The sequence below is a fragment of the Tursiops truncatus genome, chromosome 1 (genome assembly GCF_011762595.2).
Source record: "Tursiops truncatus isolate mTurTru1 chromosome 1, mTurTru1.mat.Y, whole genome shotgun sequence".
Lineage (NCBI taxonomy): Eukaryota > Metazoa > Chordata > Mammalia > Artiodactyla > Delphinidae > Tursiops > Tursiops truncatus.
In genome coordinates this window covers 69,931,007-69,955,969 of record NC_047034.1, presented here as the reverse complement: position 1 = coordinate 69,955,969, position 24,963 = coordinate 69,931,007, and the positions used below count along the sequence as shown (strand labels likewise).

General features: G+C 45.1%; 1 protein-coding gene and 2 long non-coding RNA genes across 4 annotated transcripts; 1 reads left to right on the top strand and 2 right to left on the bottom strand.

Annotated features, from left to right (window-relative positions):
* Positions 1-585: 585 nt before the first annotated feature.
* On the bottom strand, positions 586-4,896 carry SMIM42 (small integral membrane protein 42). Its single transcript, XM_073800017.1, is given in 3 exon segments — positions 586-670; positions 4,273-4,626; positions 4,887-4,896. Coding segments are annotated over 2 exon segments (345 nt in total). The 3' UTR covers positions 586-670; positions 4,273-4,291.
* Positions 4,897-9,255: 4,359 nt separating this feature from the next.
* Positions 9,256-18,278, bottom strand: LOC117312384 (uncharacterized). 2 transcript variants are annotated; one of them, XR_004526640.2, is made up of 4 exons: positions 18,121-18,275; positions 17,454-17,581; positions 16,064-16,268; positions 9,256-10,867 (listed from the first exon to the last, which is right to left on the bottom strand). It is a non-coding gene; the product is annotated as an uncharacterized lncRNA (long non-coding RNA). The 2 variants fall into 2 exon arrangements; XR_012332364.1 differs by having other exon boundaries at positions 16,064-17,581; positions 18,121-18,278.
* LOC141278937 (uncharacterized) lies at positions 18,271-24,636 on the top strand. Its single transcript, XR_012332368.1, has 3 exons — positions 18,271-18,583; positions 19,413-19,519; positions 24,429-24,636. It is a non-coding gene; the product is annotated as an uncharacterized lncRNA (long non-coding RNA).
* The last annotated feature ends 327 nt before the right edge of the window (positions 24,637-24,963 follow it).

The window sequence follows — 24,963 nt, the reverse complement described above, 5'->3', positions numbered from 1 at the left end:
GACTCTCAACCACTGCGCCACCAGGGAAGCCCTCAACTGGCATTTTAACTCGTCTTCTTACTCAGTCTCTCCCTTCTCCCGTTTGTCTTACACATTGACTATACCCGATTCATCTAGTTTAATGTTTATTTCACTTGTCACTCCCCTCGTTAAAAACCTTCCCTGGGTCCCTCTTAGTTGAAATCCAACACCCTTACCTGGCGTTCAAGGCCCTTTCCCATTGGCTAGTACTCTTTTCTTTGACCTGATTTCCCATTGTTTCCCTACATGCATCGTGTGGCTGACTCACTGTCCCTTATGTCTGTTACGTTCTCCCTCCCACTCCTAAATCCAAGCCATACATTTTCCTAATATTTCCCTTGTTTCAGGAAGCAACCCCCCCGCATCGAGCTAGCACACAGGGGCTCCCCAGGTGTCAGAATGCTTAGAGAATTCCATTAGTACCCACCCTTGGCCTGTCTCAGAAACCACCTGGCAGTGAGATTGGGGAAGCCCTCAGCCACCTCTGGCCCATAAGCTCTCTGAAAAAGGGAGCAGCATCTTATCCTTTTCCACTGCCTTTTCCCTTTGGTCCCCATTACCCACTGGATGTGTTATGGTGGTTGGTACTTGTTGGTTTCATCCCTCCAAGTGCAGGACATGGAGCTGCAGACGGACCTCTCTGAAGGTTCTGGGGAGAAAACAGAAGAGGAGGCAACACAGGAGAATGCAGGGCACAATACGAACACGGGCTAATGGCGTTTTAGAGCAAAGAGACTTCTGATAGGGGAAGAAGAGCTGCCTCAAAGCAGGAGATGTCTTACTCCTCCGTGAACACAGGAGGCAGCAAGGGAGAGGAAAAATAAGCTGGCTTTTCTGTGAGACTTGATCAGACAGTCAGCCTCTCTGAGTCTCTGAGCCTCACTCAACTTCCCACCTGCGTGCATAATGTCCTTTTCATAGGGTAGTTAAGCAGAACAGAAATAATGTTAAGAGCCAGCGTGTGATTGATGATCAAAAATGATGAAATTTGCAGCTCAGGAGACCTTCTGGATAAGAGCTTCCCATTATCGTGGATAACCTGATTATCGTCTGTTGGGGACAAACTCCCCAACTCTCAGAGTGTGAAAGAGAGAGGATCCGGCTATCTAGCGGTTGCTGCAGTGACCAGGTTTGCTGACCCTCTGCTGCCATCAGGTGGCCATAGCTTGCAATGCAGTCTGGCTGATTTGTTAGTAAGTTCCCAGTAAGGATAAAACTGAGGAGATTTGGGTGCACGAGGAGTTGGAGGAACAAGGAGATCCTGGAGGACAGAAGAAAATGGGAGGAGGGTAACTTAGAGTCCCTGGGTAGCAGGGACTGGCCCAGGAGTCTGGTAATCATGCACAAGGCTGTTAAATTAAGGAACCGTAGAGGACTGCCCCCACTCCACGATCCCCACCCGCTCCACAATCATCCCAATTAGTACTGCCCACTGGGGTGTTGTGAGATCCAGTCCCACAGACGTCTCCAGCTCTATATGGTTCCATTCTAGCACTCCAGAACCACCATCTTTCTAGCCCATTAATACAACAGACTCCTCCCCTTACAGGGCTTTGCACACGCTGCTCTCTAGAACACGGGTCCTCAACCCCCGGGCCGTGGACCGGTACCAGTCTGTGGCCTGTTAGGAACCAGGCCACACAGCAGGAGGTGAGCGGCGGGTGAGCGAGTGAAGCTTCATCTGTATTTACAGCCGCTCCCCATGGCTCACATTACTGCCTGAGCTCCGCCTCCTGTCAGATCAGCCGTGGCATTAGATTCTCATAGGAGCGCGAACCCTCCTGTGAACTGCGCATGCGAGGGATCTAGGGATCTAGGTTGTGTGCTCTTTATGAGAATCTAATGCCTGATGATCTGAGGTGGAGCTGAGGCAGTGTTGCTAGCACTGGGGAGCGGCTGCAAATACAGATTTTCATTAGCAGAGAGGTTTGACTGCACAGAGACCATAATAAATCAATTGCTTGCAGACTCATATCAAAACCCTATCAGGGCTTCCCTGGTGGCACAGTGGTTGAGAGTCCACCTGCCGATGCAGGGGACACAGGTTCGTGCCCCGGTCCGGGAAGATCCCACATGCCGCGGAGCAGCTAGGCCCGTGAGCCATGGCTGCTGAGACCACGTCCGGAGCAATGGGAGAGGCCACAACAGTGAGAGGCCCGCAAAAAAACCCAAAAAACAAAAATCCTATCAGTGAGTGACAAGTGAAAACAAGCTCAGGGCTCCCACTGATTCTGCATTATGGTGAGTTGTAGAATTACTTCATTATATATTACAATATAATAATAATAGAAATAAAGGGCACAATAAATGTAATGTGCTTGAATCATCCCGAAACCATCCCTCCCCCGCCACCCCCGCCCCTGGTCCGTGGAAAAATTGTCTTCTGTGGAACTGGTCTCTGGTGCCAAAAAGGTTGGGGACCAGTAGTCTAGAAGACTACACCCCTCCACCCCCACCATCCCCGTGTCTAACTCCCACTCGCTTCTCAGCTCTCAGCCCAGGCATGACTTCCTCAGGTAAGCCTTCCCCAGTCAGCTTCTTTTGGTACACGCTCTCATGAAGCCAAATTCTTTTCAGAGCACTGTTCTCAGTTGATAATGAAGCATTCATCCATGTGATTAGTTCGTTAGCATCCATCTCTCACTGTGCTGTGTGGGCTGTAGGAGACGCGGCCCCTTTCTGTCGTATCCCTGGCACCCGGGACAGAGCCTGATACAAAGCAAAGCCTCAATAACCATCTGATGGATGAACAGAGGCATTTGCAGGATAGGAAAGAAAGATCTGGAGAGGGTTAGGAGTAGTGAGGATCTTTCTGCCAACGCTGAGGCTTGACAGATCTTTTCTGGGCTGCCCCCTCCTCAAAAGAAGATGCATGGGAACCCCGCACGCTCATTTCCCACTCCACTCCACTCCACCACACCCCACCCCTGCCTACTTCCCAAGCAGGCTTGCTGGACTGAGAAAAAGTGTGACAGTCAGCTTGAAGGGAAGGCTTGTCTCTCTGATAAAGGAGTCCACTCTACCAGAGGGGAGAGGGATATGTCTTCCTTGGCCACGAGGCTTTGGGTCCTATTGTAGGCCACTTGTAATCAGTCTCTGCTGAAGCTGGTCAACCACCAAAACAAACACCACCACCACCAGGCACTGGAGGGGCAGGTGGACTCCCCTTGGGTCTGGTAGCAATACTAACCTTTCCTCAGCACCAAGTGACGAAGCTCCTTAATTTCTATGGGTTAAAGTGGCAGGAAATGAATGACCCATGTCTTGAGATCCAGAGTACACAGCCCAGAAAGCGGGGGTGTGGGGGACTTATCTTTAGAGAGGCATGGACAGACACAGTCCCATGATTCTAAGCAGTGAGAAAAGCTTCTGAAGGAGGGACTCTTGGCTCAAGACTCCAGAGTCAAATGCCTGTGAGGGAAGAGACAAGGGGCCATCTGATAGGATGCTTCCAAGAGGAAGGGTTAACAGTAGGGTTGGACATAGAGGTTCTTCTCCTAGAAAGACACTAATTCCTTCTAGGCAGATGTCAACTGCTCCATAGGTTAACCCAAGCCTGATTGGATGAGGGCACGGATTTTCAGAACACTGTGGCTTTAATTTGGATTTCATTTGAAAAAGAAGTTAATGCGTTCCAAACTCAGAAACGATTTTAAAAATCAAACAAAATTATGGTTTTAGAATATGTTGTCTTTAAAATTGACCAACCCACAAAGTTGGAGGATGGGGAAGAAGAGAGAAAAGTACTCGGTGCTTCAAATCATTTTGTAAGAGGAAATATCCTTTGTTCCCAGAATTAGGTGAGGAAGAGGGAGAATTTTACTTAGAATTCAGAGTAGGTGAGCTGTTTCCCTTTCAAGGATCTTCTGGAACTGAGCTTCCAGTATGGTTTTATTGTCGATTTGGAGATGCTGCTGTGAGCTCCCAATAATTTCAATATCCAGGAGTCGACACATACCTAATATAAAAAAGGAAAATTTGGGCTTGGTAATCAATTTTCAATTCTCCGTGAGTTTGGTCCTTTCCTCTGTTAATGCAGAAATCAAGAGCCATTTATAATTTCCGTCTGGAAGATTCCACAGAGGGAAGACATTTAAACTCAGGAGGCTGGAGAAGCCAAAGAGCAGCAGATGAGTGTGAATTATAACGGAGGTGGTGGTGGAGGAGGGAGATGAGGCCTGGGGGGGAGCCTCTGGCATTGGGGGGTAGGGTGGCTCAAGCAGTTCTTCCTTCCCAGGCTCTACCTCCTACCTTTTGGGCCTCCAGGTCTTCACCTCAATCGAGTCTCCACCAAGAACCGCAGACCTTCATGCCAGCAGTGTTGCCTCCTTCTTCGGTCTGGTTCTCTGTTCTTGTTGCCTTTGTCTTAGGTTACTTTCCAGACCAGGATGAGTAGAGTCATCAGGAGTGAAATGAAGGAGAGAACTTTTACTAGGTAAGCAGCATCAGATATGGCAGTGGGGAGTGTACCCTTGTCCCATAAGAAGGCTGGAAGTTGCGGGGAAGAAATAGATTTCTCAAAGAGAGCTGAGATATATGGTAGAAGCAGACTGCCCACACAACCAAGACAACACCAAGAGAATTGGTCTTGCTCTTTGTTATAGCCTAGGAATGAGTGTCAAACTATTGATCCTGTTGCTCACATGGGGTCATTTTCCTTCCGAATTAACTGAGCAGGCACAGCAGTTTGCTCAGCAAGGTTGAACAACTGCTTCCAATGCAAATACAGTCCTGAGATGATAGTTCAATTTGCAAAACCTTTGAGTGGTAGGTGGGGCTTCTGAGGCTTTGTGATGTCACTTGAGGATAAGGCTAGGGTCTGACCTGAAGGTTCGTGTCCAGAAACTTCCATCTCTGGGCACCACCTCCCTTCATGTCTAGCCTCCAGATTGAAAAGAGAGTTCCCTAATTGCCTGATAAATTGTCCCTTCAATCCTCTTTTATTTATTAAAAAAAATTACATTTTGAAGTTATTTTACATATATAGGAAGGTACAAAGATAATACAGAGAAGTTCCATGTATCCTTCACCCAGTGTCCCCCAGTGGCTTATCTTGTGTAACTACAGTACAAAATCAAAACCAGTAGATGGACACTGAAATAATGTGTGCATATAGTTATATGGCATTTTATCATATAAGTAAATTCTGGTAACCATGCTGAAATCAAGACACAGAATGATTCCATCATCATGAAGAACTATTGTTCACATTCTGTCACTGGGAGACATGTGTAGAAACTCATCTCCCTTTAAGTCCCTTTACCTCCTCCATTTATAATATAATTTTATTAAATATTCCTTCTACATACATTGAAATTACCATTTAGAAAATATTATGCCTTTTGCTTTAATTTTCAAACATAATTTAGAAAACAAGAGGAGAAGGAAAGTCTATTGTATTTACCCAAATTACTCTTTTTCAACTTGGGTCATTTATATTGTTTGATCTTCAAGTTCATTGATTCTTTTCCTCCGTTCCTTCTATTCTGCTGTTGAGCTTATCCGTTGAGTTTTTAATGTTGGTAATTGTATTTTTCAGTTTTAAAATTTCCATTTAGTTCTTCTTTACATCTTCCATTATTTCACTGAGATTTTCTATTTTTTAATTTGTTTCAAGTGTGTTCATAATTGTTTGTTGAGGCATTTTTACGATTCTTCAAAATCCTTGTCAGATAATTCCAGTATCTGTATCATCTCGGTATGGGCATCTGCCGATTGTCTTTTTAAATTTGAGATGAGGTTTTCCTGGTTCTTGGTATGATTTACGATCTTGATTGCCTGCTGGACATTTTGGTTGTTATGAGACTCCGGATCATATTTAAATCTGTTTTAGCAGGATTCCTCTGACATCATGCCAGTTGTGGGTAAGGGGCATCACCTCACGAATGTCAGGCAGGCGTGAAGGTCCAGGTTCTCCACTCAGCCTCCTTTGTCCACCCAAAGTAGAGGGGAGAGGTGACTCCTCATTTCAGGGTGGATATAGGATTTCAGACTCCCTAGGTGGCCTCCTCTGACACTCTGGCAGGGAGGGGGAGGGGGAGGGGTGTCATTACCTCAGAATGGGGAACTCACTACCTCTGGGCAGGAATGAAAGCCCGGCTCCCCACTCTATCTTCTCTGATACTACCCTGGTGAGGGGAATGGGGAATGGGGAATGTAACCTCATTATAGCTGGACAAAGGTGGAAGTCTAGTGTCTCCACCTCCCTGTAGGGTTGGAGGTAGGACCATGATTTTTTTCCATGGTGTTTGGCTGGAGTCAGGCAGTTATCGTCCAAAGGTTCTCGGTCTTGCTGGATTGCCTTTTTCCTAGTCCTTTGGCTAGAGAAAGCAAGCAGGCTTTTCTTGGGACTTCATTTTGTCTGTGCCCATTGGCATTTCTGAGTTGCTTCTCCAGCACCCAGTCCATGATATATATGAGGCAAAATGAAAACCCAGGGAACTCACTGTTATGTCGAGCTTTGGGTTCCAAGAACCCTAGTCAGTCTGCCTTTTTCTTCCCACCTTTCAGATCTTCTTATGTTGGTTTTATATAAACTGTCCAGGGTTTTCAGCTGTGCTTAGTAGGAGGAATAGGGAGAACTGAATTTACTCCAGGTGTCTCTACCCCATCCTGGTTTGGAAACTCCTGATGCTATACCAAGATTCAGTCAGGTGCTGGCAACATGGGTACCAAAGGATTTGGAGGGCAAGGACTAAGACTAGAGTCTAGCACTGGTACTTTCCAGCATGTGTGACCTTGGTTAGGTCACTTAATCTCTCTCAGCCTCCATTTTCTCATTAGAAATGTAATTATAGTGATAATAACAAATTTACAGGTTTTTATGTGACTGCAATGAGCTGATAAATGCATAATAACTTTTCAAACCATAAAATTCCATACAATTGGAAGTTATTTTAAATGTGAACTAGGATGGAAGTGAAGTGAAGAAGGGGGTGTGTCTAGAGACTATAAGGCAGTTCAAATTTTCTCAAGTTGGTTCTCTCAACTCTTCTATAGACTTGCAAAGATCTGTATATGAATTACTCCCCTCCCCCCAAGACATCTATGTCAATTCCCTGGAACATGTGGATGCTACCTTATATGGCAAAAGATGTGATTTAATTAAGGATCTTGAGAGGAGGAGTTGATCTTAGATTATCCAAGTGGAAAGACAGAGCAGAGAGAGATGAAGCCATAAGCCTAGGAGCAAACCTGGAAAAGAAAAGGAATGGATTCTCCCCTAGAGCCTTTGGAGGGAGTGTGGTATTGACAATACCTTGATTTCAGCCTTATGGCTTCCAGAACTGTGAGAGAATAACTTTCTGTTGTTTTATTTTTTTTAATTTATTTTTTAAAATTTATTTATTTATTTATTTATTGGCTCCATTGGGTCTTCCTTGCTGCGGGCGGTCTTTCTCTAGTTGCGGCGAGCGGGGGCTACTCTTCGTTGGGGTACACGGGCTTCTCATTGCAGCGGCTTCTCTTGCTGTGGAGTACCAGCTCTAGGCACGTGGGCTTCAGTAGTTGTGGCGTGTGGGCTCAGTAGTTGTGGCTCATGGGCTCTAGAGCACAGGCTCAGTAGTTGTGGTGCACAGGCTTATTTGCTCCACAGCATGTGGGATCTTCTTGGACCAGGGCTCGAACCCGTGTCCCCTACACTGGCAGGCAGATTCTTAACCACTGCCCCACCAGGGAAGTCCCCTTTCTGTTGTTTTCACTTTGTGGTAATTTGATACAACAGCTCCAGGAAACTAATACAGGAACCTCACAGGTCATCTAGTCCAACTCCTTCATCTAACAGGTGAGGAAGCTGAGGCTTGAAGAAGGAAAGTGACCAAGGTCGCATAGTTATTGGCACAGTAAGTAAAGGACTGGGATTCTGGTTTCTCCTCTCCTAGTCCACTACAACTGTGTCTTTTTAAAAAAAAAAATTAAACGTCTTTTATTGAGGTATAATTCACATGCTGTACAATTTACCCATTTAAAGTATATAGTTCAGGGGAGTTCCCTGGTGGCCTAGTGGTTAGGATTCTGGGCTTTCACTGCCATGGCCTGAGTTGAATCCCTGGTCAGGGAACAGAGATCCCACAAGTTGTGTGATGTGGCCAAAAAAAAAAACCCCGTACAGTTCAGTGTGTTTTTTGTTTGTTTTTTGTAAATTCACAGGATTCTTCAAACAACATCACAATATAATCTGAGAATATTTTCATCCCTCTCAAAAGAAATCCCATAACCATTAGGATTCTTTTCTGTGTCTTTTATAATTCCTTGTTTCAGGCATATTGGTCTTATCTCCTGAATCAGACTGGACTTCTCAATCTCTTATCTTTTCTACTCTTTTATCCTTCTCTAGTCTGATGCTTCACCTGGGGCTGTGGTTTGATTGGTAACACTAACTCACTTTATTTTATTTTATTTTTTTTGCCGTACGCGGGCCTCTCACTGCTGTGGCCTCTCCCGTTGCGGAGCACAGGCTCCGGACGCGCAGGCTCAGCGGCCATGGATCACGGGCCCAGCCGCTCCGCGGCATGTGGGATCCTCCCGGACCGGGGCACGAACCCGTGTCCCCTGCATCGGCAGGCAGACTCTCAACCACTGCGCCACCAGGGAAGCCCTAACTCACTTTATTGATGAAACTCTGGACCTAGCGGTTTCCTTTATGCTCCCCAGTTATGTTGCTGACTTGCAGAAAATGGCCAAGCAACTCATCATTTTCTGAACCAACTGCCAAAGATATCAGATTGAATTGTCCTTCATTTGTTCCTTGAGAGGCAGGGCCCAGAAACAAGTCACAAAGGGCCAGGCAGTTTGAGCTCCCTCCAGTATCTCCAGGGGAAACTCCACTGTGTCACCCACCACAGTGTTGAGGAAGAGTTTACCACTGGCTGGGCCACCATCTGATGACCTGGATGGTGATGTCTGGAAGCGTAAGGAAAAAAAACAAAGTAGAACATGGTATTGGGACTTCCCTGGTGGTCCGGTGGCTAAGACTTCCCAGTCCCAATGCAGCGGAGAAACCAGAATCCCAGTCCTTTACTTACTGTGCCAATAACTATGCGACCTTGGTCACTTTCCTTCTTCAAGCCTCAGCTTCCTCACCTGTTAGATGAAGGAGTTGGACTAGATGACCTGTGAGGTTCCTGTATTAGTTTCCTGGAGCTGTTGTATCAAATTACCACAAAGTGAAAACAACAGAAAGGGGACTTCCCTGGTGGGGCAGTGGTTAAGAATCTGCCTGCCAGTGTAGGGGACACGGGTTCGAGCCCTGGTCCAAGAAGATCCCACATGCTGTGGAGCAAATAAGCCTGTGCACCACAACTACTGAGCCTGTGCTCTAGAGCCCATGAGCCACAACTACTGAGCCCACACGCCACAACTACTGAAGCCCACGTGCCTAGAGCTGGTACTCCAGCTCTCCTGGTGCTCCTGGTTGTCAGGCTTTTGGACTTGGACTGGATTAAACCACCAGCTTCCCTGGACTGACAGCTTGCAGGTGGCAAATCATGAGACTTTGGGGCCTCCGTCATCAAGTGAGCCAATTCCTATAACACACACACACACACACACACACACACACACACAGAGTCCTGTTAGTTCTGTTTCTCTGGAGACCCCTGACTACTATATGAATCTTCTCATCTAGATGATGGTAACAGAATCTCAAGAGCTTCCCTGCTTCCAGAGCCTCTCATTCCCTCTTTACAGAGAGCATTTAGTTTAAAATTTTTATGCAGAGCATTTAGTTTAAATTTCCAATATGGAAGAGAGGAAATTAAACTTCACTGAGCCTCTGTTAAGACACTATCCTTGGTGCTTTGACATGTTATTTTATTTAAAACATAACTCTGAGAGACAGTAATAGCAATAATTTATTGTATTATTTCTTTCTTTACACCAGTTTCTGGGCTTTTTAAACTGCATCAGCTGGCTTAATCCTTTCAGGCAACTGAGGCTCAAAGAGATTGTGTAATTTGCCCAAGGTCATGCAGAAATTAGTTCTAGAACCAGGCATTTAACTTAAAAAAAAAAAGTCCAACCTAGTGCTTTTTTTATTCCAAGGCTCTTCCTATTGTAGTGCTGTTATTAAATCTTTCAGAATCCTAGAGCAATTCTTAGTTTATCTTGTATCAGTACAAACTCATTCTTGGGTCTTGTAATACCCTCTACTGATTACCGGCTCAATCAGCTCAGCCAGTGTTTAAACTCAAGGGGGAAAACTTGACCCCCACATACCATCTTGCACTCCCATCTTCCCCTTTTCCACCTCTGAAGAATCCTTTCCACCTGCAAAACCTCCCTTTCTGTTCTTTTGTTTGTTTGTTTTTTTGCAGTATGCGGGCCTCTCACTGTTGTGGCCTCTCCCGTCTGGACGTGCAGGCTCAGGGGCCATTGAGGAGCACAGGCTCTGGACGCGCAGGCTCAGCGGCCATGGCTCACAGGCCCAGCTGCTCTGAGGCATGTGGGATCTTCCCGGACCTGGGCATGAACCCGTGTCCCCTGCATCGGCAGGTGGACTCTCAACCACTGTGCCACCAGGGAAGCCCTCCCTTTCTGTTCTTTAAGCTCACTCCTTTCAGGCCTTTGTGCAGAAGTCTTCACTGTTGGAAGCTGCTACATTCTGATCACCCTAAATCAATATTCTCCCAGCCTTTGAAGTTTGTTCACTTGTTCTTTCATTAATTCATTTATTTGTTTATCCCCAAACATTTGAGCATCTATTTTGCAAAAGACACTAAGCCAGAATGTATGGAAGAAACAACGATAAATCAGAGGTGAAATTTGGGGGAGCTTACGTGATCGCATGTGGTGGGGTTGTCAGGCTGAAATAATGATAATACCATGGGCCTTCACCGGTGTAGGCACACTTGAAGGAATAGAGGAGGAAAACAAATATGTACTGAATGATATATTAAACATTTTGCCAGGTATGTATATATTATCTCAATGTCCGGGACCCACAATGTTCCTCCCTCCAGTTGTGTTCTGGACACATCCCTTTTGGCCTAAGGGTTCTTGCTTTCTCTCTCTCAAGGTCTCTCTCTCTCTCTCTCTCTCTCCTATGTTTGTAATGTCTTTCTGATGGTTCTTTCTCTTCAGCATATAAATTTAAGTATTATTGTCAGTAATACTATTTTGAGCACTATGTGCCAGGCAGATACTACAAGTGATGGGCTGTGTAATGTCTCCCCAGAGATATCCCATCCTAATCCTCAGGAATATATAGATATGTTATCATACATGGTAAAAGGGACTTTGAAGATATGATTAAGTTAAGGATTTTGAAATGGGGAAATTATCCTGGATTATCTGGGTGGGCCAGATGTAGTCACAAGCATCCTTTTAGAAGTCAGACAGAAAGCAATGTGACAACAGAAGCAGAGACAGAGAGAGAGATAGGGAGAGAGAGAGATCGAGAGACAGAGATTGGAAGATGCTCTATTGCTGGCTTTGAATATGGAGGAAGGGGGCCACAAACCAAAGAATACAGGCAGCCTCTAGAAGCTAGAAAAGGCAAATAAACAGATTCTTTCCTAGATCCTTCAAAAGTAATGCAGCCTTGCCCACCCATTTTAAGACCTCTGATTTCCAGAACTTAAGATAATAAATTTATGTACTTTTAAGGCATGAAGTTTTTAGTAATTTGTTACAGCCACAATAGGAAACTAATACTCCAAGCTAAGTCTCTCTTATCTTTATTTTTTTTTAAATTTATTTACATATTTTTTTCTTTTTGGCCGCGTTGGGTCTTCATTGCTGCGCACAGGCTTTCTCTAGTTGCGGCAAGTGGCAGCTACTCTTCATTGCAGTGCGCAGGCTTCTCATTGTGGTGGCTTCTCTTGTTGCAGAGCACGGGCATGTGGGCTTCAGTACTTGTGGCTCGTGGGCTCTAGAGCGCAGGCTCAGTAGTTGTGGCGCATGGGCTTAGTTGCTCTGTGGCATGTGGGATCTTCCTGGACCAGGGCTCGAACCTGTGTCCCCTGCATTGGCAGGTGGATTCTTAACCACTGCGCCATCAGGGAAGCCCCATCTCTCTTATCTTTAAAAGGAAGGAAGGAAGGAAGGAAGGAAGGAAGGAAGGAAGGAAGGAAGGAAGGAAGGAAGGAAGGAAAGAAGAAAGAAAGAAAAGAAAGAAAGAAAGAAGGAAAGAAAGAAAGGGAGACAGGAAAAATCCCTTCCTCAATGTGTGTTGTCTCTCCTTTCCATCAAAGTCGTTTCTTGAGAAAGGCCCTTTCCACCTCCTTCATCCTGCACTTGCTTCTAACCCCACTTTGATCTGGTATTCATCTCTACCGATGAATCATTTTTCCCCAGAGCCAACAACCACCTCTTCATCCCAAATGTATGAACACTTTTCAAATTCTGTCCTGACATTTCAGAACTGACCAATTCCTCTTTCTTGAAACCCTTTGCTTCCCTTAGTTTTGGTAGACACCTGCACAATTTCCCTCCTACCTCGGCGTCTCCTTAGTCCCCTTGCATCCCGTTGCCTTTTTATTTGCTTGGTGTTTCCCTAGAGTCCACCCTCAGTCTCTTAGTCTCTTTATCTTCTGAAATCCTCTCTGAGTGATTTCGTCCATTCTCATGGTTTCAGTGACAACCTGTTGTCAATGGCTCTCCAATCTGTATCTTTGCCCAGATCTCATTCCTTACCCCACACTCCTAAATGTAATGGCCCACTGTCTTGCCTAGTTGACTATTCAACGTTACTATGAGCATCTCAAACCCTCACATCCAAATTCTTTCTAATTATCTTTCCTTTCAAGCCTGCTTCTCCTCTACACTCAGTCTCTGAAATAAGAAACCTGGGAGTCATGAGAAAACACTCTTTCTTCCTGAGTCCCTGCAATTAGTTTCAATACTGTCAATCCCACTTCTGAATCACATCCCCTCCTCTTTATAATCATTGCTTCTACCTTAGTTCAAACTTTTATTTCCTGGTACTTATTCGTTCTTGCCTGGATCACTGCAACAGTTTAACAATTGGTCTTCTTACTTCTTCTTTTGTTTTAAATTGAAGTATAGTTGATTTACAATGTTCTTCTTACTTCTAGTAGTCCTACGCCTTTATAATCTATCCTACTTCATGTTAACAGAGTAATATATATAAATAAGTCAGACCATTTTACTCCTGAAAATCCATCATTTGGATCCCTGTTATCTTAAAGTCCAAATGTCACCATGTGGTATATAAACTCTTCATTCACTTTGTCCTTCCATGCCTACTTGCCTAGTTTCTTTTCCTTTCATGCTTTCCCATGCACATTATACTCCTTTATGAAAGACAACTTTCATCAAACTGAAGTAGCAGGTAGCAAAGTGGTGGAGGACAGCGGTTCTGGACTCAAACTTCCTGGTTTGAGTCTTGGCTTCATCACTTATTAAGTAAACTGTGATTGGGACTTACCTGGTGGTGCAGTGGTTAAGACTGAGCTCCAAATAGAGGGGGCCCGGGTTTGATCCCTGGTCAGGGTACTGGATCCCACATGCATGCCACAACTAAGAGTTTGCATACCACAACTAAAGAGCCTGCGAGTCGCAACTAAGGAGCCCATGAGCTGGAACTAAGAACCAGCACAACCTTAAAAAAAAAGAAAAGATAAAACAAAAAATAGGGCTTCCCTGGTGGCGCGGTGGTTGAGAGTCCGCCTGCTGATGCGGGGGACATGGGTTCGTGCCCCGGTCTGGGAAGATCCCACATGCTGTGGAGCGGCTGGGCCCGTGAGCCATGGCCGCTGAGCCTGCGCGTCTGGAGTCTGTGCTCCGCAACAGGAGAGGCCGCAACAGTGAGAGGACCGCGTACCGCAAAAAAAAAAAAAAAGAAAAAAAAGGAAAAATAAAAGTAATTGTTTAAAAGAAAAAGTAAACTGTGATCTTGTTCAATATATTTACTTCACCTCTCCCTGCCTTATCTATACCTTATACCTTAACCTCTTCATCTATCAAATAGGCATACTATGTATTTCAAACAGTTGTTCTGAGAATCAAATGATGTAACGCTTGTCGAGCTCTTAGAGTGGCATCCGACAGTGTTCAGCAAGGGTTTGCTTCTGTTATTTCCTGGCCTCTGTACTTCGTGATTTTTCTGCCCACAATCCTGCACCTCTCCCCTCTCCCTTCCTGCTTGGTCAATTTCTACTTTAAGGCTAAGCCAGTGTTATTTCCCCTGGGAAGCTGTCCCTAACCTCCACCATCTCCAGGCCATAGATGCAAAGCTCTGTCATGGTTCCTGGTGCTGAAATTGTTTTTTTCCCTCACTAGATTGTACCTTGAGAGCAGGAATTGTGTCTTCACTCTAGTGTCCCCAGCAACTAGCATATAAATGCTGCTCCACAAATATTTGTTGGATAAATGGATAAATGTGATATTCTGGATAAATTCATGTTTCAGCTAATCCAGGAATTTGGCTCTTCAGACAAAATGCTGCCCCCATTTTAAAACAGAGAGCATACAATTCAGGGCAGGAGACATTAGGAGGATCTTTTGTCTGGGACTGCTTCCTAAGAACGATATCTTATTTCATGCCAGGGCTCTGAGAGCCAAGGGGCATTTTTCCACAGGCCTGTGGCACAGCTCTTCCTTTCTGCTCCATTGGTGGGGGGGTGGACAGGAAGGAAAAGGGGAGAAGGAAGGAGTGGCTCCAGCTCCTGAGAACTCTACCTAGTGTCCGAGCACAGGAATATGCTTATTTTGGAAAGCTGTTCATCCTTCATCCTGTTGCCAGTAGCCTGAATGGCCCTGGTTAGACATACATTAAAGCTCCCTCCGCCCTTCTAGGTCAGTTAAAAATATTTTGTTGAACAAATGAATGAAGGAATGTTGCAGCCAGAGGCTGCAGTGCAGTCACAGGAGAAGCAATCCTTTCCATTCCATCACAGAGAAATAGTGGGAAGGGAGCTCCTACTGGATGAAGTCAAACTTCTAAACAACTGGGAAAGGGATTCTGGGCTTGTGAGGAACGGATCCGAAGTTTAGGGTAATCCCCCATCCTTGGCTGTCTCACAATTTCCTCTCTTGCAAACTTTGCAAATGCTTACAGGGCAGGTTGATCGAATAAAACTAATTTATAAAAGTGCAGCTTCTAATACAGCACTTCAGATGTTTCAGAGATGTTCTAACAACATAACCTGATATGTAAAGTAGGAGTAGAGCACAACGGTTCTCAGGCACGTAGAGGTAGCAGGGACAATGGCATGTCAGCGGGACCCTAGGCTCTTTCAAATCACACAGACTCTTCGCCAAAGCCTAGGAATCCTTCATTCATGTATCTAGTGCTATCTGTGTGTGAGGCATTATGAGACAAAGATGAGCAAAACTGACACTGTCCCAGCCCCTGTGGGGCTTGGTCTCATGGGGAAGATATACTATCAAGAGTCATTTAGAACACAACATACTAAGTGTTATAAGGGAGGCAAGGGGACCTTTGGAAGTGATAGATCAGTGTCCTGCCTAAGGCTTGGCAGTGTTAAGATTTCTTCCCGCAGCGATGCTATCTATGTTGTTACATAAAACATGAGAAGGAACTAGTCACAGACAAAGGGAAGAAAAGAGAAGGTGTGAGGTGTTTGACAAGCGTTCTCGGCAAAGGACCGAGAACGGTCCTTTTTTTTTGCGGTACGCAGGCCTCTCACTGTTGTGGCCTCTCCCGTTGCGGAGCACAGGCTCCGAATGCACAGGCTCAGCGGCCATGGCTCACGGGCCCAGCCGCTCCGCGGCATGTGGGATCCTCCTGGACCGGGGCACGAACCCGTGTCCCCTGCACCGGCAGGCGGACTCTCAACCACTGCGCCACCAGGGAAGCCCGAGATGGCGTTTTTGTTGCAGGACGTTAAGTAGGACTCATTCGGTACCCTGGAATTGTCAGCTATTCTGCCAAACCAACAGGTACCATGAAGAGGTGGCAAGTCAGTTCTGCTATCCCAAACCATAGCCCAGTACCCCATCCTCTACCTCCCCAGGAAATAAACAGAAGATGGTGTGGAGGTGGAAAGGGAAAAGGGATTGATGGAATCATGTGTCTGTCACCAGCCAAGGGATTGAGTGCTGTGCGTTTTGTCCTCACCTCCCCCGAGCGAGGGGTCTCCGAGGGAACCACTCATAGAAATTGATGGGTTGGCAAGGACAGACTGCATCTCAGTCGGTGGCTGGATATCTGCTGTTGAGCTTGCTGATCTGTTCTCTGTGATCGTTGGAATAAGGAGTGAGGGTTGACGGGGAAAAAGGGTTGTCACTCCTGCAATGTGGTTTAGCAGGGACATGTGAGTTTCCTGTAAGTCAAAGGAACAGTGTGAAAATCGACACAGCTGGAGCCATCTTGCTGGTCCTCCTCCCAAGAAAACCAGTAGCCAGGGGAGCTTAGTTATACAGCCAAAGGCAGGACCTGAGGCCTCGTGGGAAGCAGTTAGGCTGGAGCAGATGTCCCATCAGGGGACTGTGCGATGGAGAGAGCTCCCAGGAAACTAATCCATGTGCCCATAAGAGTTAGCATTTGGGCACCTTCCAAATGGAAGGTATCCACCATCAGTCAGCTTTAGCCTGAGAGGCAAACCACCAACTGATGATTGCCATGACATGCCCAGTTAGGTAAAAGGATGTTTTGCCCTTCGTCCCAGACCCTCTTCCAGGTCCCAACACAACAAGTAGCTTAAATTAGCAAAAAAGAGAGTTCTATTGAAGGACAGAATGCACCAGTTCCCCAAACTGAGTCCCACGCTGAAGACTGTCTGGTGCTGAGGGGAAGGAAGGAATGTAAACTTGATGTGAGACTGAAGTTTTAAAGTGGACTAACTACACTAGGCTGGACTTCTAATAACTAAGCTAACAGAAAGCTACAGAATCTTTCAGAGCCGAAAAGGGAGAACTGACAGAGTATGGCGGATGGCATCACTTAAAAGCAAGCCAGGACTGTGTTCAGCAGAGTTCAGAATGCTTATTACATTGTTTCCACAGGCAAAAAGGCCTTGAGGTAAGAAGCAGCCTCTTGTGTTAAAGTACAACCTTGAGGATATTATGCTTACTGAAATAAGCCAGTCACAAAAGGACAACTACTGTGTGATTCCACTTACACGAGGTACCTAGGGTAGTCAAGTTAATAGAGACAGAAAAGTAGAATGGTGGTTGCCAGGGGCTGGAAGCAATGGAGGGATGGGGAGTTATTGTTCAAAGAGTTCAGAGTTTCAGTTTGGAAAGATGAAAAAGTTCTGGAGACAGACCGTGGTGACGGTTGCACAACAATGTGCATGTCATTAATGCCACTGAAGTGTACACTTAAAAGTGTTTAAAGTCGTAAATTTTATGTTATGTGTATTTCATCACAATAAAAGGAAAACATTTTGAAGATTAAAAAAAAAAAAAAGAACGTAGTATTTGAAAGTGATTGGAACACAGAGTGAGACAAGGCTGGAGGAGCAGGAAGAGGCCAGGCAATGAAACCCTTGTTAAGGTGTTGGTACCTTATTTTAGGGGCACAGGGAAGTCATGACACATTGTAATGATCACATTTGCACTTTAGAATAATCCCACAAGTGGTGGGGTGGGAACTGGAGATGGAGAAATCATTTAAGCAAGAGACGATCTTGATCTGTGAATGACAGTAGGGATGGAGAAAAGGGGTCAGATGGGATGATATTCAGGTAGAGAATTATCAGGAATTGCTGGTAGAGGGGAAAACCCAACAAAACTTCTCTTTCCCCACTTCTCCTTCCAGCTGACCCCCCAAATGCTGTCCCATTTCCAGTTCCTTTCTTTCACTTCATTCGATGATGCTGGACCAGTGCTCAGCTGGATCATTTGGTTCTCTGGGGCACTACGCTTAGGAGGCAGCTTGGCTGTCCTACGGGGACCTGGAGGGCTGTGGGCACCAACAGTTTGCAAACAGCCCTCCCAGCAGCGTGAAGAGACAGGCTGAGTCTCAAATGTCACCCAGTTTTCACAGACCAGTAGGTCCTAACGGAAGATTAACTGACTTGCCCAATACCCCACAGCTGATTTGTTACAAAGCGCAAATTTCAACTCCAGCTTTAGGGATTTTTTTTTTGGGGGGGGATCTTTTAGTAACACTTCATTGCTGCTTCCCGATGTTAAACAAGAGAAAGAAAATGAAAAAAAGGACAGCATTACCCAAACTACAATGCCCTGAGCACAGCAACGTAAACAACCAGATTGACTGTCGGGTCTTCCTCTAGGTGTGCACGTGCTGCAAGTCCGAGGCCCGCCGCGGCGAAGGTAAAGAAGTGAGTACGTGCTACCGGTACGAGGCCGGCCCCGGAATCGGTGGGACAGTGCGCATGTGCTGCAGGTCCTAGGCCAGCCCCGGAAGAGGTGGGGAAGGAACGTAAAAGGAGAGGGTTGGCACTATCCGTCAGCCTAAGCAGCCCACGTTCGGTTAGCAGTACCCATGCCATGGACGACCCCTTCCTTACACCTAGGACCGCTGCCTTACGGTCTGGCCGTAAACACTGCACCTTTGGATTCCCCGAGGGGCAAAGAGAACACGGGACCGGAAGCACCCTCTTCTCTCGCGGCTTTTCCGGCGGCAGAGGAAATTGGCGAAGCCCATTGGCTAGTGGGGAATCAGAAGAGGGTGAGTCAATCGGCCTGCGCGTGGGGCACTATGGGTGTTGTAGTTCCGGGCACCAGGGTCCAGTCTTTTAGAGAGAAATCTTGGAGTCCAGTGGGTACAGGGAAGCTGCTTGCACAGGGGAATCGGGTGGCTTTGTTCTGCTATTTCTTTTGGGTGAGACCTCGCTCTTTCTGTCTGCCTTCAGGGGCCTTCAATTTGTTCCATGCTTGAGGCTTCCCCCTTTATAAGCTCCCATCACATGCAGATCCCTTTTACAATTCCAAGCTGGCTCCAACTGGTCTTAAGTTCCTTGTCTCGGCTATCTTCCTCACATCCAGGCCCTGGAATCCTCCTTCATCCTTCTTTCTCCCGTGAGTACATTTTCTTGTCTCTGTCCTAGACAGAGCCCATCTTAACACTGCCCTTAGCCCATGAGGCATGCCAACGGCCCCAAGAAAAGGCTGTCACAGCAAATGTTTGTAGGCACAAGAAGATCTGAGTTTTCCACTTCAGCAGCCTTGCAGCTCACTTCTTTTTTGTTCCTCTTCTGATATTGCAATTGCCTCTTTTCTGATTCCACCTCTGTGTAGTCTCTCTTCTTAAGTCTGTTGGGCAACCTTGGTCATAGATGGTCCCTCTTTGGTCCTGTCAGTTTGTCTCTGGCCTCACATTTTGGTTATAGAACAGAGGGTGCACACATGAGCTGACTTATACGACAGAGAGGGGGAAATGAAAGAAACTGGGTAGAAAAAAAAGAATTCGCAGAACTAGGTTTTATAGAAGTCAGAAAAATATATGGTGCAAGTGGGGGAAGAGAGCAATCCTTTTCTTCTTGTACCTCCACAAACAGTTTAGTGCTGGCTGTGAGCAGGGCTCTGGGGGCTCCGTGCTGGGGATGCACTAGCCGGAAACCACCTAGATACTGGGGATCCAGTCCAGGAGGACACAGACATGCAGGTAAGCAACAGTGGAGGATGGCATCAATCTCTGTCCTACCTTCATGTGTGTTCCTCTGCTCATTCTCATCCTTCCCTCAGCTCATTCCAAAGTACTTTGCCTCTTCATATCTCCCTCTGTTCCATGTTCTTCTTTCCACTCCCAAGCTCCCTCTCCTCTTGTTCTGACCCAAGCCATTTCTTTTGTATCTTGCTGTTTTGTCACTTTGTGACACTAGAAGGTGTTGCAGGGAAAACCATGCTCATAGGGGATTTAGTAACACAGACTGCTCCATGCTTGGCCTTCATCATTGTGTGAGAAATGTCTATTAATCGTCATCTCATTCCAGGGCAATCTCTTAGCATTTATACACACTGCTTGGACTAGAATCACTTGCAGATCTTTTATACCAAATGCTCCAGAATCATGGAATGTCATGCAACCCAAATTGACTTAATTCTGCTGCCTATTGAGCGATGGAAGGAATCTGAGGTTTGAAGAGTTAATCTCATGGAGACAGTGGTCAGGAGGGACCCATTGATGTGTAATAAGAAGTAGAACCCTGCATGACTGGGGAAGAAAAAGCCTTAGCATTTTTTTTTTTTTGTAAAGCATGCCTTAATGGATTGACTGGGCTAGAACAGAAATATTACCTTTCAAAAGATATTTTTGAACTGTAAATTCAGCAATCGTTTTTTATTCCCCTAGTCTATTCTAAATTGTCTTATTGGAGGCAATGCAATAGGGGGTGGTGGTGGATAGATTTCCAAATAATAGATAATCTAATAACCAAGCTTATTTAAAGAATGCTCGCCACAGCTACTGAAGCCTGTGCACCCTAGAGCGTGTGTGCCACAACTACTGAGCCCATGCTCCACAACTACTGAAGCCCATGTGCTCTAGGGCCCACGTGCTGCAACTACTGAAGCCCGTGTGCTCTAGGGCCTGTGTGCCGCAACTACAGGGCTCTCATGCCGCAACTACTGAGCTTGCGTGCAGCAACTATGAGCCTGCATGCCTAGAGCCCATGCTGTGCAACAGGAGAAGCCACAGCAATGAGAAGCCTGTGCACTGCAAAGAAGAGTAGCCCCTGCTCGTTGCAACTAAAGAAAGCCCGCCCACAGCAATGAAGACCCAATGCAGCCACAAAAAGAAAAAAAAAAAAAGAAGAATGCTTTGCAATGCCTTTGGACAGTAGATTTACCTCTAGGATTGTTTATGACTAATACTACTTCACTTGCATTCCTTGAGAATGGGATGCACCATAAAGAAGTGACATTTCATCTTCTATTATGCTTAAAATAATTCCCCTCTAAGTCCCTGCATCACCTGATCCCCAGTTACCTCTCTAATCTCACCTCCTACCCTCTTCCTTATGGTCACTCTACTCTAGCTACCCTGGCTTTATTGCTATTTCATAAACATGCCATGCACACTCCCTCTGCCTGGAATACTCTTTTTCAGGTAACTTGTTCACGGCTTTACTCAAATATTCATTTCATCAGAGAGGCCTTTTCTGATTACCTTATCTATAATAAAATAGAGCCTTTATTACTCTATCCCCGTATTAAGTAGTATCACTTCTTGAAAATATTATATATTTGTTTACTTGCTTATTGTCTGTTTCCCAGACTAGAAAATAAGCTCCATGAGAGTATGGTCCTAATCTGTTTCCTTAGTCCCTAGAACATGGTGTATAGAAAGCACTCAATTGTAGGATGAAAGGATTTAAAAGAAACATTTACAGAGCACTTATTATGTGTAAGCCACTGTGTGTATAGTGAATAGTGTGGGATCTACAGAGACGAATAAGATAATAGTCCTTAACTTTGAACTATCTGCAGTCTAGAAAAACTATAGAATACTCTTAGGATCTTTCCTTAAATTGTAGCTAAGCCAAAGGTCATAAGTCTGAGGAGTCAAGGTCACCTGTGGTGTATTTGGGATGTAGTATCATTTGTCCCATTTGGCATACTTCTGAACTGGCCTCTGTGCTGCTCTGTTATTTCTGGGACCACTTCCCACCATGTCCTTGTGTAGAAGGATGAGCCCGCCTAGTCAAAGAGCACACAAAAGTTGTTATTGCTTTACTTCTGTCTGGCCTCCTGGCTGCCAATCTCACTCCCCTTCTAGGGCATCCAGTTCACCACCACCAGAGTGGCTGTCACCAACCACAGGTCTTACCACATCTCCCATTTTAAGCCCTTCAGTTGGCAACTCCTTACTTGGCATTCCACGCACCCGCTTCTCCCCTCCCCTAATCTGACTCCTGTTTACCTCAACAGCTTTATCTTCCTCTGTGCTCTTCCTGACTTGATGATTCACAAATATGAAATTTGCAGTTCCCTGACTATATTACTATTTTGTTTTTCTCTGTGTTGTTCTCTTTGCCTAGAATGCCCTTTCCCTTAATCCTTGCCTTACTACAGTGGTCTTTCACAACTCAGCTAGAGGAACACATCTTCCAAGAAGCTTTAACAGTTCTTCTCTCCTGCCCAGGATGGATGAGTTTCCTTTCCTATGTCCCACTCCTTTTCTCAGAACAAAACAACATGGCAGTACTCATTAATCTCTTTCTACTTACTAGATTGTAGGTCCTTTGAAGGTGGTCATGTGAAGGGCTTACTGCATGGTATTTAAGAGTACAGGCCTTGGAGTCAGTCAGACCCAGGTTTGAATTCCAGCTCTGCTTGTTGGCCGTATGTCTTTGGGTCAGTCACATGACTCTTTGAGTCTGTTTCCTCTTCAGTACAATGATCTAATTGTACTCACCTTTGTATCCCCAGCTTCTGGTACCATGCTCAATTAATTCAACTTGGTTGTCTCTTTGTAGATTTCTTTTTTTTAATTTATCTTTTATCCAATAGCGATTTATTTATTCAAATTATTTATTTATTTATTTTATTTATTTTTGACTGTGTTGGGTCTTAGTTGCAGCATGCAGGATCTTTCTTTGTGGCATGCAAGCTTCTTGCTAGTTGTGGCGGTCAATTTTCTTTCTCTAGTTGTGGCGCGCAGGCTCCAGGGCACCGGGCTCTGTAGTTGTAGCATGCAGGTTCCAGAGCACCTGGGCTCTGTAGTTTGCAGCATGCAATGAAATTGAGAAATGAAATTGAGTTATCTGTAGTGAGGTGGATGGACCTAGAGTCTGTCATACAGAGTAAAGTAAGTCAGAAAGAGAAAAATAAATACACATATATATGGAACCTCAACCAGGCTCCCTGGTTGAGGTGTGCGAGTTCATTAGTTGTGGCACGTGGGCTTAGTTGCCCCATGGCATGTGGGATCTTAGTTTCCTGACCAGGGATTGAACCCTTGTCCCCTGCATTGTAAGGCGGATTCTTTACCACTGGACCACCAGGGAAATCCCTGTAGATTTCTTTCTTGTTTTTTAAAATGTAAATTTATTTATTTTATTTATTTTTATTTTTGGCTGTGTTGGGTCTTCATTGCTGTGCGTGGGCTTTCTCTAGTTGTGGTAAGCGGGGGCTACTCTTCGTTGCAGTGCGTGGGCTTCTTATTGTGGTGGCTTCTCTTGCTGTGCAGCACGGGCTCTAGGTACAGGGGCTTCAGTAGTTGTAGCACGCAGGCTCAGTAGTTGTGGCTCGCGGGCTCTAGAGCGCAGGCTCAGTTGTTGTGACGCACAGGCTTAGTTGCTCCACGGCATGTGGAATCTTCCCTGACCAGGGCTCAAACCCGTGTCCCCTGCATTGGCAGGTGTATTCTTAAACACTGTGCCACCAGGGAAGCCCCTCTGTAGATTTCTTTATGTTCTCCTTCTCTTGTTCATACAGGTTCAAGATGGCTGACTCCTGGTTATAAGAGCAGTAGGCCTGACCTGAGTGAGTGATGGGTGATTGTGTGTATGGGAGAGAGAGAGAGAGAGAGAGAGAGAGAGAGAGAGAGAGAGAGAGAGAGAGAGAGAGATAGAGAGAGTGAGAGGAGGGAGGGAGGAAGGAAGAGGGAGAGAGAGAGAGAATATTAATGTGTCAGTAGGTTATATTGCACTCAATCTTGCTCCATTTGAGAGTTAAAAGTGGATAGTATGTGTCTAATTAGGGTTAGATGGTGGCAGTAGGAATGATGAGTAGGTTTGGTCAAGCAAAATAAAAGATAAGACTGGGAAAGATTAAGCTTTCAAGCCTTTTACCTGCTTTTATACACTTCCAGTTTAAAACCCACAAAAACAACCAGATTTGAATATGGTTAATTAAATTGACATCTTAAATTTTAAGGTAGTTTTTATTTTGATTCATGGTATGGAAACTTTAACTTAGTCGTTACTTTTGTTTCAAAAAACTATGAGAGAAGGAGATTTCAGGTCTACAAGTTGTCATTTGGTTGATGCTCTGGTAGATCCACTTTAGAGAATGGGTTAACATCGCATATTAAAGTCTCATTTCAGCCTAGCTTTTAAAAAAATTCTGGTTGTAGAACTTCCAGAATCTTCTTTTTATGTCCTTCAAAGCATGACTTACGCAATAAAGCAAGTATTGTGCTTCTCTTAAAAGAATGTGGTTAATAAGAGTTGACAATGAAGCGAGTTGGGTCTCACGACCCCAACTATTCCTCCCAGATAATGCAAACACATTACATCACTGTTCTACTCCCTTATGATGCTTGAAAACTTACTGTACATATTCTTCTTAAAGATAATTCAGTGCAGTTTAAAATGGTGCCTAATTTCCTCAGAAGAAAACTGCTCATTAAAACAATTAACCACTCTAAAGGCCCACCTCAGTTGATCTTTCTTCCTACCTGAATAAATTCTTTAAAAAAAAAAATAGAAAAACAGAGTTGGAACTTAACAGTTGAAAGTGGACCAAACATCATTTTGATTTTCTTCCTTTGTTTTGAATTCTTCAGAAGAAAAATGTTGGATTCTCCTAATAACTAATATAAGGCCTGTTATTCTTTATTTTTTTCTCAGGTCTAGATGCAGAATATTTCCAGGGTATCTGAGCATACTGAAACATTACAAGAAAGGTCAATAAGTGTTGCACAGCATCCAAACTGGAAAAAGTTCAGCAACAAGAAGGCAGTGAAAGATAAAGAAGGTACCACCAAGAAAAATGTGCCAGTGATTTCCCCTAAGATGTTCTTGTCTCAAAGAAGCAGTCCCAGGGGAATGGATTTGTATACACGTGAGTTTGGGAAGAGCTTCAGTTGGCATGCCATCCTTAGAGAATATACTTGAGGAGAAATCCATATATATATATATATATACATACATATATGTGTGTGTGTGTGTGTGTGTGTGTGTGTGTGTGTGTGTGTGTGTGTGTGTCCAGTGTGGCAAAGCTTCCTTTAGAGCTTTCATTTCATACAGCACTAGAGTTCTCATTAGTGAAAAAGCCTATAAATATACTGAGTTTGACAAAAGTTCGGCCACATTCCACTCTCATTGAGCACTGGAGAAACCTCTACGTGTAATAACAGGGACTGTTTTCATTTGAGTCTCAGAT